The sequence below is a fragment of the Vanessa cardui genome, chromosome Z, assembly GCF_905220365.1.
Source record: "Vanessa cardui chromosome Z, ilVanCard2.1, whole genome shotgun sequence".
In the NCBI taxonomy this organism is placed as follows: domain Eukaryota; kingdom Metazoa; phylum Arthropoda; class Insecta; order Lepidoptera; family Nymphalidae; genus Vanessa; species Vanessa cardui.
Genome location: NC_061154.1, coordinates 9,721,105 through 9,739,422, shown reverse-complemented (window position 1 = coordinate 9,739,422; position 18,318 = coordinate 9,721,105). Strand labels below are relative to the sequence as shown.

At 30.2% G+C, this 18,318-nt stretch overlaps 4 protein-coding genes across 6 annotated transcripts; all 4 read right to left on the bottom strand.

Annotated features, from left to right (window-relative positions):
• Positions 1 to 166: 166 nt before the first annotated feature.
• On the bottom strand, positions 167 to 4,680 carry LOC124543220. Its single transcript, XM_047121347.1, has 5 exons — positions 4,590 to 4,680; positions 4,044 to 4,505; positions 3,550 to 3,712; positions 1,850 to 1,904; positions 167 to 1,136 (listed from the first exon to the last, which is right to left on the bottom strand). The coding sequence occupies exons 1-5, from the start codon at positions 4,590 to 4,592 to the stop codon at positions 1,100 to 1,102; spliced, it is 720 nt and encodes a 239-aa protein (XP_046977303.1). The 5' UTR covers positions 4,593 to 4,680; the 3' UTR covers positions 167 to 1,099.
• A 1,258-nt stretch (positions 4,681 to 5,938) lies between these two features.
• On the bottom strand, positions 5,939 to 9,371 carry LOC124543214. Of its 2 annotated transcripts, XM_047121335.1 has the most exons (5): positions 9,213 to 9,370; positions 8,604 to 9,071; positions 7,924 to 8,086; positions 7,320 to 7,371; positions 5,939 to 7,214 (listed from the first exon to the last, which is right to left on the bottom strand). In XM_047121335.1, the coding sequence occupies exons 1-5, from the start codon at positions 9,234 to 9,236 to the stop codon at positions 7,178 to 7,180; spliced, it is 744 nt and encodes a 247-aa protein (XP_046977291.1). In that variant the 5' UTR covers positions 9,237 to 9,370; the 3' UTR covers positions 5,939 to 7,177. The 2 variants fall into 2 exon arrangements, with proteins under 2 accessions (XP_046977291.1, XP_046977292.1); XM_047121336.1 differs by lacking the exon at positions 7,924 to 8,086 and having other exon boundaries at positions 9,213 to 9,371.
• A 1,856-nt stretch (positions 9,372 to 11,227) lies between these two features.
• On the bottom strand, positions 11,228 to 14,121 carry LOC124543266. 2 transcript variants are annotated; one of them, XM_047121424.1, is made up of 5 exons: positions 14,039 to 14,121; positions 13,446 to 13,931; positions 13,018 to 13,180; positions 12,192 to 12,243; positions 11,228 to 12,106 (listed from the first exon to the last, which is right to left on the bottom strand). In XM_047121424.1, exons 1-5 carry the CDS (start codon positions 14,039 to 14,041, stop codon positions 12,094 to 12,096), a joined length of 717 nt encoding a protein of 238 aa, XP_046977380.1. In that variant the 5' UTR covers positions 14,042 to 14,121; the 3' UTR covers positions 11,228 to 12,093. The 2 variants fall into 2 exon arrangements, with proteins under 2 accessions (XP_046977380.1, XP_046977382.1); XM_047121426.1 differs by lacking the exon at positions 13,018 to 13,180.
• Positions 14,122 to 15,878: 1,757 nt separating this feature from the next.
• Positions 15,879 to 17,898, bottom strand: LOC124543352. The gene is made up of 4 exons (XM_047121552.1): positions 17,831 to 17,898; positions 17,246 to 17,713; positions 16,088 to 16,139; positions 15,879 to 15,990 (listed from the first exon to the last, which is right to left on the bottom strand). Exons 1-4 carry the CDS (start codon positions 17,831 to 17,833, stop codon positions 15,977 to 15,979), a joined length of 537 nt encoding a protein of 178 aa, XP_046977508.1. The 5' UTR covers positions 17,834 to 17,898; the 3' UTR covers positions 15,879 to 15,976.
• Between the last annotated feature and the right edge of the window lie 420 nt (positions 17,899 to 18,318).

The window sequence follows — 18,318 nt, the reverse complement described above, 5'->3', positions numbered from 1 at the left end:
TATATTCCAAATAAAACAAATTGATAATAGGATAAATGATATCGGAAGTTGGAAAGGTGAGTAAAACCATCAAATACAACATCGAATCATTTAATGCATTTACGTATTTTTTCGTGATTTTTATCTTTGTATTTTTTTTTATCATAATATTTAATGTTGAATTGTATTGAATTTCAAAAACTGTATTGGATTAAAACTACACATATAATAAAAACATCAATGAAGGATTTTTGTGCTATTGATACATTCAGAAAGTAATAATAAGTTATAGGTAATTATTAGTGTAAGTATTTAACAGATCTCAACTAAAACAGTTAATACTTAATCTAACCAACACTATTTGAGTAAGTTCTACACAGTATTGACTAATAAATATTTATTATTATTAAGAAATTCGACGTAGATGATGTAGATACAAATTCGTATAGATAGTCTTACTAATTTCTTGCATTAAATGCCTTATAAATAATAAATACTGATAAGAAATATAATTTTATCTCGAAGCGAATTAAAATGTACTAAATTATATTAAAATATTTCTTTTATCTGTAAGAAACGTTATATTACATCATAATACCTTTGTAGGTATATGTTATAAAATATAAAGTGCTCACAGATTAAACATCATTGTTAACAATGATATTGATATTCGTTACAATTTTAATTAGCAAGATTTTATAGTGTGAAAATCTCACGTTGAAACCTCACTAAACAATTTCTAATCGTATCCAAAGAGAAGTCATGTAAATTTTCAAAAGAATACAAGTAAAATCTTTTTAATATATATTATATATATTAAGGTAGAATACTACCTCACGTACTTTGTTGTAAGGTTAATTTCTCAGTCTTACACTCGTCTTCGAAAGCTTTTTCTGGTCACTCCCATGTTAAACGCAGTCTTTCTTCATTTAGATACCTAATACCTTTTTTTAAATATATCTACGCCGAGTTGGAGACATTATAATTCCCAATGCTTCGTTTCGTTGGATGAGGTGGATTAATACACATTATATACTGAAAGAAGTTGTATACAGACACCAAACAGCTACGACACGAAGATCTAACGGTAGTAAAGATGACTCCGCTTTCATCTCTATGCTTATATTCCTTTTGGAATCATAGACAAGGGATTAGGCCTGCAAAGTTAAAATATACACTTTATTTTTATATATATTAATTTATAATTACGTTATTTAGTATCAAATAACAATGGCATAGTCATATATGTATGTCGAGATCAATGAGTAGTGTTTAGAATCTGGTGTATTATGTCAAACTATTTAAAAAGGCAGTGCGAGTCAAATTATACAATAAAAAAAAAAACACAATCGTCGTATAGCACCTTATTCTAATCTAAGTAGGATTAAAACTAAACCAAACTCAGATTGATGTATTCCAAGCAATTTGTTTATTGCTCTACTGTAATTTTATGCATCATAGATAGGCACCGATGAATATATCTTTGAGATATCATAATGTTATACTCTTCTATTACATTGCTCACATCCACATTAATTATGTTTCTCAAGAACTTCACCGACGTTCAAAAAGCTATTTTTTAACGAATATCATAGAATACTACAGACCGTGAAAAATTATAATGCGTCCATTTGATAATAAAGTTGCTAAAATTTTAATTTATACCTCTTGCGGTTGGAAAATACAAAAAGAGAAGCGAGTTATAGTAGGATAAGTTCTCGACATTTTTTTGACTGTATTTTAAAACGTTTAAATTTTTCATTTCTTTGATTTCTGCCATTGTTCTTTCATTTCAAGAGATATATTTGGAATATCTTTTTAACGAAACATTTTTACTACTGTATTGCATAAAGCTTTTTTATTTATATACCTTGTTTCCTCTTCACTCTCCGAATCTGATTCATCATATGGAATTGGCATTTTATCTGAAATTATATCAAATTTGTAAAATTAATTATGCTTTAGAGAAATTATCTCTTTTACATATCTTTAAGCAAAAGCCGTTTGTATTTTACGACATTAACGAAGAAGTACACATATAATTATACATATAGGGCGAGGATCAAATGTTTTGACGAATTTTCAACAAATGCAATTTTGTGGAAGGCTCTTAGAACGAAAATACAATTAATTAGAAGAAAAATAAAATTTAATTTAAAGATTCCAATAATTTGTATATTCTAAATTCGAAAAAAAAAACATTGTTTTCCTTTCCTCCTCATTGTGCTTTTATGAAACCAATTTTATTACTAGTTTAGTTAATTTTCATCGAACTCTACTTTTGTCTAATGTAAAATTGTGCTACGTGTAGTTATAGAAATATTAAATGGTATTTTTTTATGGTTATAGGCTGGCGGTCGAGCATATGGGCCACCTGACGGTAAGTGGTCACCATCACCCATAGACAATGACGCTGTAAGAAATATTAACTATTCTTTACATCGTCAATGTGCCACCAACCTTGGGAACTAAGATATTATGTCCCTTGTGCCTGTAGTTACACTGGCTCACTCACCCTTCAAACCGGAACACAACAATACTGAGTACTCTTATTTGGCGGTAGAATAACTGATGAGTGGGTGGTACCTACCCAGACGGGCTTGCACAAAGCCCTACCACCAAGTATATAGGTATATCTACCAGTGGTTTGAATTAGTACATATTCTAATAAAAATCCAACAATATTATTCGAGAAACCCCTATTCTGTATAACTGAATAAAATAGTACCTAAGTAAGTAAATGAGACTTCACGCAATAATTGGTTAAGTTAGCAAAGCAGCAAAAACAAAAAACGGACCTATCTACCCTCCCTTATTTCATAAGAAATTCCTCAACTTTTATTCAATAATAAATATATACCTAAATTATTTACAAATAGTTACTAGTTTGAAGCTGCGTAATTATGCACTACACCCTGCATATTCCATGTACAACATTATTTTCCTTTATGACATATCCCTTGTTAAACTTTTTCCATTCCCTCTTTGGTGAAAATTCGTCAGAAATTTGGGCCTTACCACAAAAAATCTTAGGTAAATATTACTAATATTTATTATGTTTGTAATTATATATGCGTATAAATATTCACATGCAGGTTTTTTAATTATTGTGCAAGATTAAATCGCAAATGTCCGGGAAGAATACACACATTCCAAACTTAGGTTTCTACAAACAACATCGATCAATAAACATACAATTTAAAATCTTTAGAACAACAATAAATGTATGGGTGCACATTAAATAGATACAAGAATCGCAATAACAAAGCATGACAATGAACGAAACGTTGAAGTAAATGAACAAGAAAGATGTGCTGGTCAACATATCTTCATAATATAATTCCATCGCTTTGCCATATAAATTTATCAGTAATTTTGCAATATTCTTTGCCTTCATTTTCAAGCCTAGGAATTTGTATGATCCATATATTTTCTTTAAAGTAGTATTCAAAAAGCAATAAAAATGTACAAAGATAAATAAAAATAAACATCACTTAACACTATAATGTATTCTGTGACGTAAATTAAAAATCAATACATGCGCAATGGAAACTGTTGAAACTATCTTACCGAATGATAAAAATATAAATTTATCAGTAATTTTTCTATGTTTTAAGCTCATAACGATTCGATTTAGTTCCTCGCTAGTTCTAAATTTAACGATGGCTTTGAAATCTCCTTCCATGGCAAGTCTGTCTGATAAAGTTCTACTTCTTAGACATTTCACTCCATACTATAAATTGTACAAAAGTTTAAGTTTAGAACGCAGAATTCCATTTTTTCTTTTGTTTTAATAAAGTCATATAATATGAAATGCAAATTGGTGAAGTTATAACATATAATGCTTTTTATCACCAAACAAATAATTTAACTTGTACTTCTAGCGCAGTTATTGATTTCAAGGGGACCATTAGGGGCAGAGTAACTTATAAATTTTTGTTTTTAAATTTGAATACCTAACGTATATTTTACACAGGAACGTCGATTTTAAATGGATCAGATATAATATTTGTGCTTGCGATATGTGTTAAAATGTTGAAGTGATATTTCATTACGACACTTACTTCTTTTAAAAGAAAGCTCTTCGTATTTTCGTAGCTCCAACCTCCCTCCACGGAGGACAAAAAGAGCCATGAGCCTATCGTTAATTTTTCTTTTTTAACTTGGCGCTGGAATCTTGGCCGCGGTGCGGTGCTATCAGCAAAGATATTCTCGGCGCTGCTGTTGAGACTGATGTTACTGCTGTTTGAAGAGTCGTCGTCGACATCGAATATGTTATAATCCTGAGCAGCTGTTGCCAGGCGTTGGAGTTTCAAATAACCCCGTATCCTCATTTCACATTCCACGATCAGAGACTGTATATTTCTTGCAAAATAATGTTCATTGTTTGCCTCTAACTCTGATTCGCTCGGTCTACCAGCTCTGTCGAGAGAAGATGATCTTCTTACAAAGTTCGAGAAATCCTCCGCAACATCCGCATCCATTGCTTCCGCAGCAAAGCTTGCGTTACTCCCACTTGGCTGATCCTTAAAAAACATTGGCTTGATATTAATATCGAACTTATAAAACGAAAATTTGATCACTATGTAAAATAACTAATAAAAACGCACCATAATTGCCTTTTATTATGTGCTACTTATTTTCGGTTAAACTATTTTTACACAGCAAAACTAAAACACTCAACTGGAGTCTCGGGATGCGAGATCAATACTGGTGAAACCAGCGTTTCCACGCATGTCACTGGTTTGTGAAAAATACGACAATGTTACCAAATTTATACCGACAAATATTATTTATTTATATATTTATTCGTGAAGTTTGTAATACAAATTTCGGATTTTACAAAATTTTCCATATTTAAGTGTCATTGATAATTTTTTTTTAATAAATACGTAAATTAATTTAACCTGATGCAGAGACCAAAAATACATCCAATGATATACATTTACTACTTGAGGTCGTGAGACTTGAACTACTTTGTTTAGGTATTAGGTATAGTGCGAGCCTGGGTAGTTAGCTTCCGCTGCTTCACTCATATGTTTGACCACCAAGCATTTTTTGACTTCCGATATGAAGGTTGATTGAGCCCGTTTAATTATTGGCTGAAGGTACTTCCACTTCTAGCTACCTATGTTCCCAATATAAGTAGCGCTTTGGTGACGTGAGGCCGTTTCGTGACCATTTATCATCAGGTGGCCCGCTTGCCTGTTCGCTAACATAATAAAAAATACTAGCGATTTTGCTAATATTGAATTTTGTTTTGTGAGTGACTACTGACTAGAATAAAGTAAAGAACGCAGCGATAGTCTAGTATGAAGATCTTGAGACTCCGCCGCAACCCGCTTTAGGGTGCGTTGTAGTCTAACTCAAGGGCTTGAGTTGAGTACTTAAAAGTTTCTACATAATATAATACCATTATTAATAATTAATAAATAATGCCATTATTATTATTTTATTAATTCATTATTTATGCCATTGTTTTATCTTTATTTTAATCATTTTCTAAATAACCTTTAAAAAAATTTCCTTCTTCCTTCAAAATTATATATGCTTTAGGGAATGTTATTCATCTAGCTTTAAATATAAACTCTATGTCCTTTTTTTGCCAAGGACACTCGAATAATCTCGATTGCAACTGCCGAATCTCCAATAAAATAACAATAAATAAGTTTTTACTGTACAACCGATTATATATCTATATAAAAAAAATATCCAATTGGACTTCGTAATTTATGATCGCAAATAAAATGCAATAAAAAATTGTTTAATACTTTATTTATTATATCTTTAGAGATGTTTTACATTTATTTATTAAATATTTTAAATAATTTTATCCTGACCCTGAATACATATCCATTTTCATCACTTTCCATAACCTTAACAATATAAATGTTCGACATTTATATCGTGACTAAACATTAATATAAACATAAATAATGATTACATGTTTTGTTTAAAATTATATTATTAGTGTATAGACATTAATTAATACTTTCATTTCCTAATCAATATTTAGCAAACAATACATGTACTGTTAAACAAGAACCCAATGATAATGACTTATATAAAAAAAATAAAAGAAGAAGTATCACAGAAAAGGCTTAAATATATAATAAGGTAAGGTTGGCCCAGCTTCGACCATTGAGATTGGCTTATTTAGACTAAAATGTTTAGAGAGATTACTCGCCGAATGCGGTCGTTAAAAACAATTTATAATAAATAACTAACATATACTGTGTATACAAGAATTACTTCTAAATATCTCGGTACAATCTTTCGAAACGTAGCTTTAATATTGTAATTGACACGTCGTACGTCGTTCTTAGATTTTGTTACAGAATATATTAAATGTAGTTATATAAAATATTATTTTTCAAATAAATATTCTTCCTACTTTTAATATCTCAAAAATGAAGACTTAAAAGCGAAAGAGCTTGCTGGGATAAAATAATCTTTAAATTTAATATAAACATAACCTATTTCAATTTGAAGAGGACAAAAGACAAATAAACAAAATTTGACCTCGAATCGACGCCTTATGATTGGTCGAGAGCGTCATTCTAGATTTACGCGAACAAGTGAAGTTTTCAAGTGGATATAAGAAGTTAAGTGGAATAGTGCTAGATTACATCTAAATATATATTAATTAATGGAACTAACAGTGTACAATATATCTATTACCAAATTACATGGGATACTTAAATTTAAGGTTTATTTGCCTTTATTCAATCTTCGATTGAAATAGGTTATAGAATAATATATTCCAGAGCAGGACTAAATATATCTACCGAAAGGAAATTGAGATATAAGATACTTTTATGACCGGTGACAAAAATAATATATAAGCAGCAACAAAATATTATCTACGTAATAGTTTGTTTAGTGTATATTTATGATTCAAAAGACTAACAATAATACCTCCTTTAGAATTATTTTTACATTTATTATGTTTACTAGAGCCGTTTAATAACACCGTAACTTAAACTAAGGTTTTTCACCAACAACGACATAGATAGAAATAATAACAAAATTTATACATAATGTTGAAATTATTCTGCGATTAAATTATCTTGAATGATGACTAATCCTCTTATTATTTAAAATTGTATCATAAGTAGAGAGATTTTGAATCCTCGTTGACATTACCGGACAGCATTGAGTCATGTTGCGAATTATTATTCAAATTATAATCAAATATTTAAGTTCCTTTAGATATCGGGACCAAGTATCCGGATCTGTAAAACAAAAACATAAGTTATAATTTCATACATAAGGTTTACTTTGAAACGATACTCGTGATACTTGTGACCTTTTGTTTTTAAAAATGAAATGACACATACCTAGCGTCGTCTGAATCTGATTCCGAAAACTCATGTGAAACTGGCCTTTTATCTGAAAGTATATAAAATATCAATGAAATCGAATCAAGAAGTTTGATTTTATTTTGCCGTTAAAATAGCTATATTTATTTTTCGATCTAAAGGAAATACATTTATCATTTACTGTGTTTGTACATACAAAACTATTGTTCAAAAAGATTGTAAGCATCACATACATTTTTTAGTAGATTTAGGTAGATTTAGAAGAACGTAACGACGCCAATTTCAATATTGCCAATATCCACGCTCAAGTCAAAACTATACTTTAACGAGAACATAAATATAAATGGATTTAAATAGATACTAAATCCATAATATGATAATTGCAAAAACAAAGCAACAGAAAACAACTGAATGTTTGTTGTAAACAATAAAGCAGATTTTAAGGATCAACAAATAAAGGATTAACAATTTACCTCGTTAGTTTCATTCGCAATTTGCAATTATTTGTATTCGCAAAATTTGTAAATTATACTAAGAGCATCAAGGAAAATTCAAATTAAAAACACATATCACGTAGCTTAAACAACGCATGCGCATTCATTAACTATGTGGACTATCTTACCGAATGATAAAAACAAAAATTTGTCATGTATTTGACTTTCTCTTAAGCTCATAACTACTTGCTTTAGTTCTTCTCTATTTTCAAATTTAACGATAGCTTTGTACACTCCTGCCATCGCAAGCCTTTCCGGAGTTGTCCTACTTCGCGAACATTTTACTCCGTACTATAAAGTAAGCAAAAAAGTTAAGCTTTATCAATCATATTAATCAAGAAATTACAACTCAAAAATTACTATGCTGTTTTTTTGTACTCGAATTTATGTGTGTTTATTTATTGTTAATTTGTGTGTTTAGGTATATCATATAAATCGATTGTTTTAACGCATAGGCACATGATCAAAGCTCTTCACTGTGTTCACGCAGTAAATCTGCAATAGTACGTTGCAGATTTAGTGTGTGAATTTAGTGTACTTATATGGATACTCTACGAGAACACACTGCATTTCGCTTAGTGGTCGTACAAAAACCACCACCACGTGTATTGAACACCGCGGAGCATGCAATGTGGTATAATCCCAGAGCGTTAAGATTGTTCTGAGCAATTTTATAAGCCGTTTGAATTCTAGGAGATCGCAAACATGGTGTCATATATCTAAATGGATTGTGGAATATCTCTTTGCCCGGTACTGATTCGTCAATAATAAAAGTAGTATCGAAAATTGCCATAAACGTAATACCTACTTCGTTTAAAAGAAAATTCTTCATGGTGCTGTAGTTCCAGCCTCCAGTTACAAATGAAAGAATGAGCCACGATCCAAATGTTCGTTTTTCCGAATTCTTGCTGCGGCCGAAGGTCCTCTGTTTCGTAAAGTTATCCAAATCTTTTTTCGATAGTAAAAGGTCGTCCTCGCTACTAGAGAGGCTCGATTCTTCATCTAATTGTATTATTTTATTTTTTTGGGCAGCTGCCGCCCGTCTCTCTGAACGCTGTCTTTTCAAAAAATCTTTTATCAACACTTCGCTTTCTGATATCACTGTCCGGAGATTGTTTCCGAAGTAGGATATGTCACTTGTTATTATCTCTAAGCCATATGTCATTTCAATACAATTGCGACACGGAATTCTGAATCGAGATATCGAGCCTGTCTCAGGATGATCAGTTTCCATCTCTTCCGGAAAGAAGTTTACGTTACTGCAACTTGGTTGACTCTTAAAAATGAAAAGCTTGTATGTATAATCAACAAATTATTGAATTGATACACAAAAAATCTAGAGCACTGATTGACAAAATGTGTTAATAATTAATTTAACAGCAGAGATAAAAATATAATAAAGCATTTTTATGCTCACCATTGTAACTTCTGTTTCCTGCATGCACTTATTTTTGTAGAAAACCGGCTTTACAGGAACACAAAACACTCAGATGATGTCTCAACTTGGAAAAATCAATACTCGCGAAGGCGATAGTTCCACGCATGTCATAGTCAAATAGCCGTGTTCATTTTATCTTATTTAAGAAAACTTAAAATGGTTACTTTTTATTTTTATTAATGTAATAATCGTTCGTCTGACATATCTATGTCTATGAGACAGATTTACTTGTCTTTGCAGACTTGATATATAGTGTGAATATAAAGTTTTATAAAGAGTTTGGTAAAAGTATATCGAACGCGTTTCGCTAATAGTTATTTCCGTAACATTTATTGACATAATAAGCTGTATCTAAAAATACATATATGTATATATAATTCGAAAATTGCTTATGTCTGTTTTCATCTTGAATCGAATCCTGAATGGAGTAGTTTTTGAATGTGTCGGTACAAACACGACGCTTTTATGTAATATTATTATAACTGTAGAAAATTCGCAAAAAATGTTTCAATAAATCCTTATTTAAGCTAGATCAATATTGGTTGTCTTTCTGTTCATTGCTATAACGTGCGAGCCGTATTGCTTTATTATGAATTTAAATTGACCACCAAAGATAAAGCTTTATAAGGATCTTCTGAGATAACCAAATATTTGTTTATGTTTACGTATATATATTTTTTAACTAGAGCAAAGACGTTTTAAAAACTAAGAAGATAATTATGTGTATAACAATTTGTACTATATTTACTTTTTTCTTTCTTTAAATCAATTTGTAACGTACAAATTGATTTAAAGAAAGATATAATTAAAATAAAGATGTTTTAGGCAGCCTATATAAAATATGAATCTGAAAAATTATAATAATGTGAATGAAAAGAATATCTTATTATTTGAAAAAAATATGTATATATGTCGATACAAACAAAAATAGAACATATAATTCTTAATGAAAACATACGGACATTTAAGACAAATGAAATAGATTACGTTGCAATAGAAATCAGAAACTTTATCAAGAGTGTTCTCTGATATGCATTTTGTATGCATGCCTTTATGTCATCCGACAGTCTGTTGCATATCCTTAACATATTTGTATATCCTTGTACTTTTAGTTACACTGGTTCAATCATTATTCCTAGTTGAATGCGATATCAATAAGTGTTACTGTTTGGCAGTAGAATATATGTTGAGTGATTGTTTTCTTAGACAGGCTTACCACGAAGTCAATTAGGTATGCGAGGAACTGAAATGTTCCATATTGATATAGGATTGAATTATTTAAATAGTTATGCATGTATTAATAAAAATAAATAGCTTTAAAAATAATATTTAAAATAATCGACAAACAAAAAATGTAGTATCTGTCATATGCCAACTTGAAGCGATGATTTTAATCTTAAACAAAGCTCAGATTACCTATTTTTCATCCTCATTGATAGAGAGAAGAGTTGGATACCCTGTCAATTCCAGGCCTTAGTGTCATAATTAACATTACAGAATACTAAATATTGAATTGGTCGGGCTAGAATTTGTTCGTATCTATTCAACAACAAGAATTGAGCTGATGATCTTAAAATAGCTAAGCAAAAACTCTTTTTTAAGAACATTCCCAAATACTACCATTCACCCTGATTTAATTTAAAAATAAAAAAATATGACTATAAATAAAAATTATATTTTAATATAATCTTAAACTTTAGGCGTCAAATAATTAATTGTAAAAAATAAAAAAGAAAGATTTTGTAGCACTAACGAATAATGCATTTTCATAATATTAATATTTGTTAAATACCATCCATATATAGTGACTAAAAAGTAAGTTTCCTTAGATCTTTGGAGTAGCCCATCTCAGTTTTACCGTGGTCATCATTTATTTATAAGGACATTATGTTTAAATGTATTAAAATAAATATAAGACACACATAAAATCTGACGGATATGTCATGCGATGTTAGACGTGGGTTGTAAATGAAATTATTATGTATTTTCCCGTTTATTTTTATGCCATTCATTATATATTAGGCCCATAAAATACTTAATATATTAAAAAATTTTGATCACATCCTAAAATCTTATACTATACACATTTATATATAATCCAGTACATTTGATTGATACAAGGGAGAAAAATACATCATGGTTACAAGTAGATATAAAATGTATCTATAGATAGACATCTAAGAAATTAGATACATATCTAAGAAATTCGTAGACATTTCCAAAAATAAATACAATGCCAATATTTAGAAAATAAATTCCCTTTTTTTCAATTCGTACAATCGATATTTTTATTTGGCTTATACTTGTATACAAGAACAAAATTATACATTTTTATTTCTTCACTAATAAATTTTGCACAGCATATATATGTATACATATATTCCTATACAATGTTTATTAGTGAGACATTTAATATTTATGGTATATCTACCTTACTTAAAAGTGTGACTTTAAGGAACATCATCTACAACTTTCTTGTTATCATTCCCCATCGCAGTCTCATTTCCACCCTCATTCGCCAATTGGATAATACATTATCCTTTCTTAATTGCTAATTTAACTGCCTCTGAGGCATCAATACCTAGGATCATGGACCTCAATCCTAGACGGCCAAAGAGAAACCGCCTGGACCATAGCGTCGAGAGTATTATTGATATACAGTAATTTAAGTAGGACACATAGCATAGCATTTTCGTATGTCTGCTTGTCTATGTTTAATGATAAAACATTGAATTGGTTAATATATTACTTGAATAGATATAGTATATGAATAAGATAGCTTAAACTCCATGACATACAATTATGAATGATGATTTGACACCAATGTCATGAAGATTTAAACTTCTTCCGACAGCGGGGTTCAGAAATCGCACCTGGAACATAGTTCATTATTTAATCTTTAATCAATTATAAGATGTTGTAAATTAACTAGTTTTAGTCTAAAAAATATATAGATACCTCGAGTCATCTGAGCTAGAATCGGAGTCGTCGTCACCAAAATAGTTTTTTTCTGAAATAAAAAAATATGAAATATAAATGAATGTACCAGATTTTTATACAAAAGTTGTCAATTTCATTGCAAACATTTACTTAAATATTTACTTTGATTCTATTTGTGCATGCGGGTCTCTTTAGGAACAATAGAAATATAATAGGATTTTTACGGAACAACATCCATTGATCAATTTGGGTACACAATATTCTATTAAATAATAAAAGCGTTGTTGAGATGCTTAATTAGGAAGACCAAGGATTTTTACATTCCAAGTAATAATTTAGAAGGAACCAATAATGCTATTGGCAGCAGGCAACAGGAATACAAATTTTTCCAAGATTCGGAGACTATATGCAATAAAAACCGCCTATTAAGGTTCATAAATGTTGGATTTTTATTTTATCATTAAAGTATAAGGATGAAGGAGTAAGACAGAGAGAGTGTGAGAGAGAGATTGTCGTCTTTATCAAATTTAATTGAAATTATTATACGATAGCTACACAATTTAAGGCATCATCAAAGCTCATACATCGCATTGCAACATTCGCAATCAAAGCACGATAGAAAATTACATTTACATGTAATTACTTCGCTTTATATTTAATTAATCTATGACTATGTTTCATTAATTTGTTCTTAATACAAATTTCATTCGCAATTTGCAATTATTTCTGTACATAAGTTTGAAAATAGAATAACAGGAGATCAAGCATGTTTGAAATAAAAACACATCACGTAACTAAAAAATGAACGCATGCGCCATTAAAATAATTACTCGTAGTGTCTTACCGAATGATAAAAATAAAAATTTATCGTTAATGTTATCTTTTCTTAAGCGCAATACTACTGCGTTAAGTTCGTTGCTAGTTTCAAATTTGATTATGACGTCAAATTTGGTTTGTTTAGCGAGGGAATCCAAAATCGATTTAGTGTGAACGCATTCTACTCCAAACTATAAAGTAAACAAAAACGGTTAGCTTAATATACTTATTACTACATTACTGAAGATCTTTACAAAAATAATTTATTCATCACAATGTTTGACATATTATGGTAAAATATTTAATAATTAAAAAAAAATTAATTCCATATAGCTTTTTACAAACGGCTGCACTTTTTCTATATTAGTTAGAAGTGATTTTAAGATATATATGCGCTTGTGCATCATAAATGTGATATTTAAATTTTACGATGGATAAGTTTTACAAAATACTTACCACTTTCATGATGTAGTTCTTCAATGTGTTGAAGTTCCAGCCACCAGTCACAGGCGACAGTATCAACCACGATCCAACTGTTAGTTTTTTGCTCCACTTCGATCGGTGAAAACTCATCTGCCTCACGGATTCGAAGAGCTTATCATTGTGATCTAACAGAAGATCTTCATCGCTACTGCTGGAAATGCTGATATTGCTGCTGCATAGAAAAGGCCCACGGGGGTTGAGCATGTTCAAACTCTGAAATATTGCTGAGTTGCGCTCTATGCGTTGTCTTCTCAAGTGATCCTTTATGATCGACTCACAGTTAGCGACTACTGATCGAACATTAAATCCATAGTAGGAGATATCATTTGTTTTTATTTCCAATGTATAGCCCGGCGCACTGCAGCTACTGCACGGTATGTTGATCTGATAGACTGGAGTTGCCCCCAACTCTGGTTCCGCGTCTGATAGGAATGTTATAGTGCCTTCACATATTCGACTCTAAAAAATAAACAGCAAGACAGTGTAAGTTATCCATTTTATTGGGAAAATATATGAAATGTTATTTTTATTTGCCTAAATGAATAATAATAATATATCTCATTTACCATTGTGGCTAAATACTGTAATATTTTTCTTGAAAACACTGATATCAATTTCGATACAAAACACTTAGAGCATCTGAGTTGGCTAGAATAATCAATATTTGCAAAGTAATAGTACCACGCATGTCATTACTTTGAAAAATAGACGCGCTTCACTCATTGGATCAGATTTTAAGTGACGCCAAAATGCACCTGAAATTAACGCGGCAACGTTCAAAAACAAAACGGTGCATTTATTATATTAAAATACTCATAAATACAGAAGAGATCTGACATTATTTTATGATCGTAATCCTCTTCCAGTGATATCAGTATGTGTTTCAGAAATAGTGTATATGTAAGGACACTATCATTAAAACTTTCAAAAAAAAAAGGAAAGAATAGGAACATCACTTTAGAATATATAGTTTTCTATGAAAGGAAATAAGTGAAAAGTCTATTTTTCAAACAAAACGGTAAATAAATAGATCAGCAATAATAAAAAACACTTTATAAAAATTTATCGTTCTCAAGTTATCGCTTGACTCAAGGAAATAGTGATTTATGTAAGAAAAATTGTAAATATCAAGGTGCTTGGTTTTGTTGTTTCCAATAAAGCTGTTTCAGCTCTCCGACTGAGATGTGCCTCTTCTTTGACAGAATCTTCAGAGCCATTAATATTTTACCTAATATTACATAATTAACAAAAAAAAAAACGCTTTTGTCCATGACAGTTTCTATTTAGTTTCGTCACTTGCGATTTTACTGTTTATTTAATTAGGTAGCTGACTAAATTATGAAATATGTATATATATAGAAGGTAAATAAAATGAAAGGAAAAAAATATTTCAACAAAGGGAAACTATGAAAAATCAGTACACAAACTAAAAATGATTTCATACATATAGTAGAATTTGTAAATCCAGACTTTAAATAAGTAAAATCTTTGCTCTGAAGCTGATCTCTTGTTAGTTCCAGCTCATATTGTTTCCCTTAAAGTGAGTTGGGTTCCCCGTTTTTGTTTACGATTTCATATTTTTTTATTTGAGTTGTCATTTTTTAATTACATAAACATTTAACATTACTTATTTTCATTTAAAGCAATTTGACTTTGAGACAGAATATGATTATAAAAAGTAATCTGTTAAGAAATGAAACGGTTGAAGATAAAAAGAGGGATAGATAAAATTAATATTTACTTTTTTACACAAATCCGTTGATTAAAATAAAACTAAGGGATGAAAGGCAACAGGTCGAATAAAATATTTGCAGAATCAGTTTTTATTTATTTTTCTTTATTTCCAAAACATTTATTTTTAATAAATTAATACATAAAATTACAATATATTCCGCACCAACTTCTAACATTTTTGATGATTGTTGTATATAATAATTTAATTTGACTTCTTATCTGACATGTATAACTGCTACGAGTATCATTTCTTAGTAATATAGAAGTGCAGTAGAGTTAACAACATTTATTTTAAATATATCATCTAATTAACAAATAACACATACTAACTAATAACAAGTTATTTTATATTCGTACATAGATAAATAATGTTGTTTCATTTTCCAATTCAAGGGACTTTGGTCTCATATATTCATTTCAATTCACCCCTTTATTAAAAGAGCATAAGTTTTTACCAGGAGCATTTTAGTATTAACAACTAGATGAATGACATAAGCCTTTTTCATTATGTTTAAGGGTTTTATACCGAAATTGGGACAGGAAGTCCCTTAATTTTTACCTACAAAATTTAACTCCTTGCAATTATCAATTACATTAGTTTCAATATCATCAAGTCTTTTTTATTACGTTGCCGCTCTCTTTTGCTCTCGAGAAAATATATTTATTATTCTGGGCTTGATATAATATAACATTTAGTTACATTTAATATGAAGATTACGACCGATTTCGATTAGGTCGAAATTAAAATTGAAACTCATTTGATACCGGGATCAGGAAACTAGACCTGAAAGATAAAATTGTATGTTTTATCAAATCCATCATTCTAAATTCAAAAATTTATTACAGAATTAATATTTGAATAAAAACTTTTTGGTACAAACCTCGAGCCATCGGAATCCGAATCGGACACGTCGTATGAGATTGGCAATTTATCTGGAATTTCGCAAAGAATTTATATTATAATATTATAAAGTTCAATTACAATAAATCATAACTCTTAAAATATAGTTTTTTTGTTTCTGTAGCAGAAAATATCCATTATTATACGTTAATCCATCACTTCATATAACATACAGAAAGAACTACTTGGTTGGGTTGACATCAAACTTATTTCAATACATGCATTTATCTTAATGTTACGCTTGTAATGAACATCGATTTTATTTGGGTTTCTATGTACAACATTGACCAAAAATTACCAATACCTCAAAGTAACATAAAATGCGTGAATTTAGTTCAAGAAGACACAGAAATTGCAAAAGCCAAGCAAACATTTTTTATTCAACAGTGACGATGCAACAAATAATGTTTACGTGTATTACATTTATTTTTATTAAAAGTTATATTCGCCATTTGCAATTATTTTTATTAGCACGTTTACAAAATAAATAAATCAAAGAGCAGCAGAGAAAATAAAGTTTTAAAAACACACATCACGAAAGCCATCATAGAACTGTTTAAACTATCTTACCGAATGATAAAAATAAAAAATTATCATGAATTTGATTTTTTCTCAAGCTCATAACTACTCGGTTAAGTTGTTCGCTTGTTTCGAATTTAATAATAGCTTTGAACTTCTTGTCAGTCACAAGCGCTTCTGGGATATTTCTACTTCGCATACAAGTTACTCCGAACTATAAAGTAAACAAAAATTCAAGCTTATTATTTTATATGCGACCATTCAAAATCCTCGTTCAATTTTTTTTTATAAATGGAACGGAATAACACTGTCGCCTATAAAGCAATGGCTATTTTCTATTATCAAATAAGTAATGTACTTTAGTTTCAAATGCCCTTTGGGAATTAAAGTATTACTTTATGTTTGTGTGTTATGGTTAATGTTGTTTACTCATCATAACGTCTCATGTACTTATAACATTTCTATGTACATATCGTTTGATATAATAAATAAACAGTTGCAGAAATTGGCCTTTGTAAACTTGACATATCACAATATTAGTTGGACAAACAATAAACAAAAGTGAATCTTTGCGCTCGTGTAGACATTTATAATTAAATTTATTCATAAACAGACTTACTTCCTCCAAAAGATAATTCTTCACGGTGTCGTAGTCCCAACCTCCATTGACATAAGAAATGATGAGCCATGAGCCAAATGTTTGCTTTTCGCTGTTCCTGCTGCGACGATAGTTCATCTGCCTTATATAGTCAGCTAGCTCTTCATTGTGCTCTGAGAATATGTCGACTTCTTTGCTGGTTGCGGTGTCGACGCTGCTGCTGCTCGAAGCATCTTTATCAAGTTGCACCATAGGAAGACTTGGGCCTGCTTCAGGACTGCGCTCTCGTAGCCTTTTATTATAATCGATTACCATTATTTCACAGTTAGTGATTGCAGAACGCAGATTATATCCGAAGTGAGATATATTGTTTGTTTTCATCTCCAAGCCGTACGTCATTTCAACGCAATTATGGCAAGGAAATCGAGAGTCCGAGTCCGAATCCGAATCGTCTGCGCTGGCGGCTACGTGCTTGTCACACGGTTGACTCTTGGAAATAAGAAAAGCTTAAGTTAATGGAGTACCGATAATATTAAATAAAACGAAATTAGCACTTGAAATGAAAACAAAAAAAATGAAAAATATAATAACACCATCAATACGCACCATCGTTACAGTGTCCTGAAAAATCTTTGTAGAAAAATAACAACGGCACGAAGCTCTTAATGGCGCTCTCGGCGTGAAAAATCAATACTTGCAAACCGGTAGTTCTACGCATGTAAAAATTAAAGCTTCATCCATGTAATTAGGTTCTTATCAGATACAAAATTGGTTTAAAATTATCGTGTTATTAAAGGCCATATTATATTTCGTGAAAAATATATGTAATTTAATCTTAAACATACAAAGACATATTTAATTTGATTAAGGCAGCACACGATATGGACGCTACGAAGCGAGAATGTGAGTACGCCAATTCGAAAGTAATGAATTAAATAATTTCAGGACTCTCAAAATATCTATCTCTTCTTTATAATTTTCAGATTTTTTTTAGATCCAGTGGTTCATGGGCATGAAGTGAAAAATAATAATGTGATGTTATCACCTTAATCTTCGCAACAATATCTACAATAAGTTCAAAAGATATGATAGAT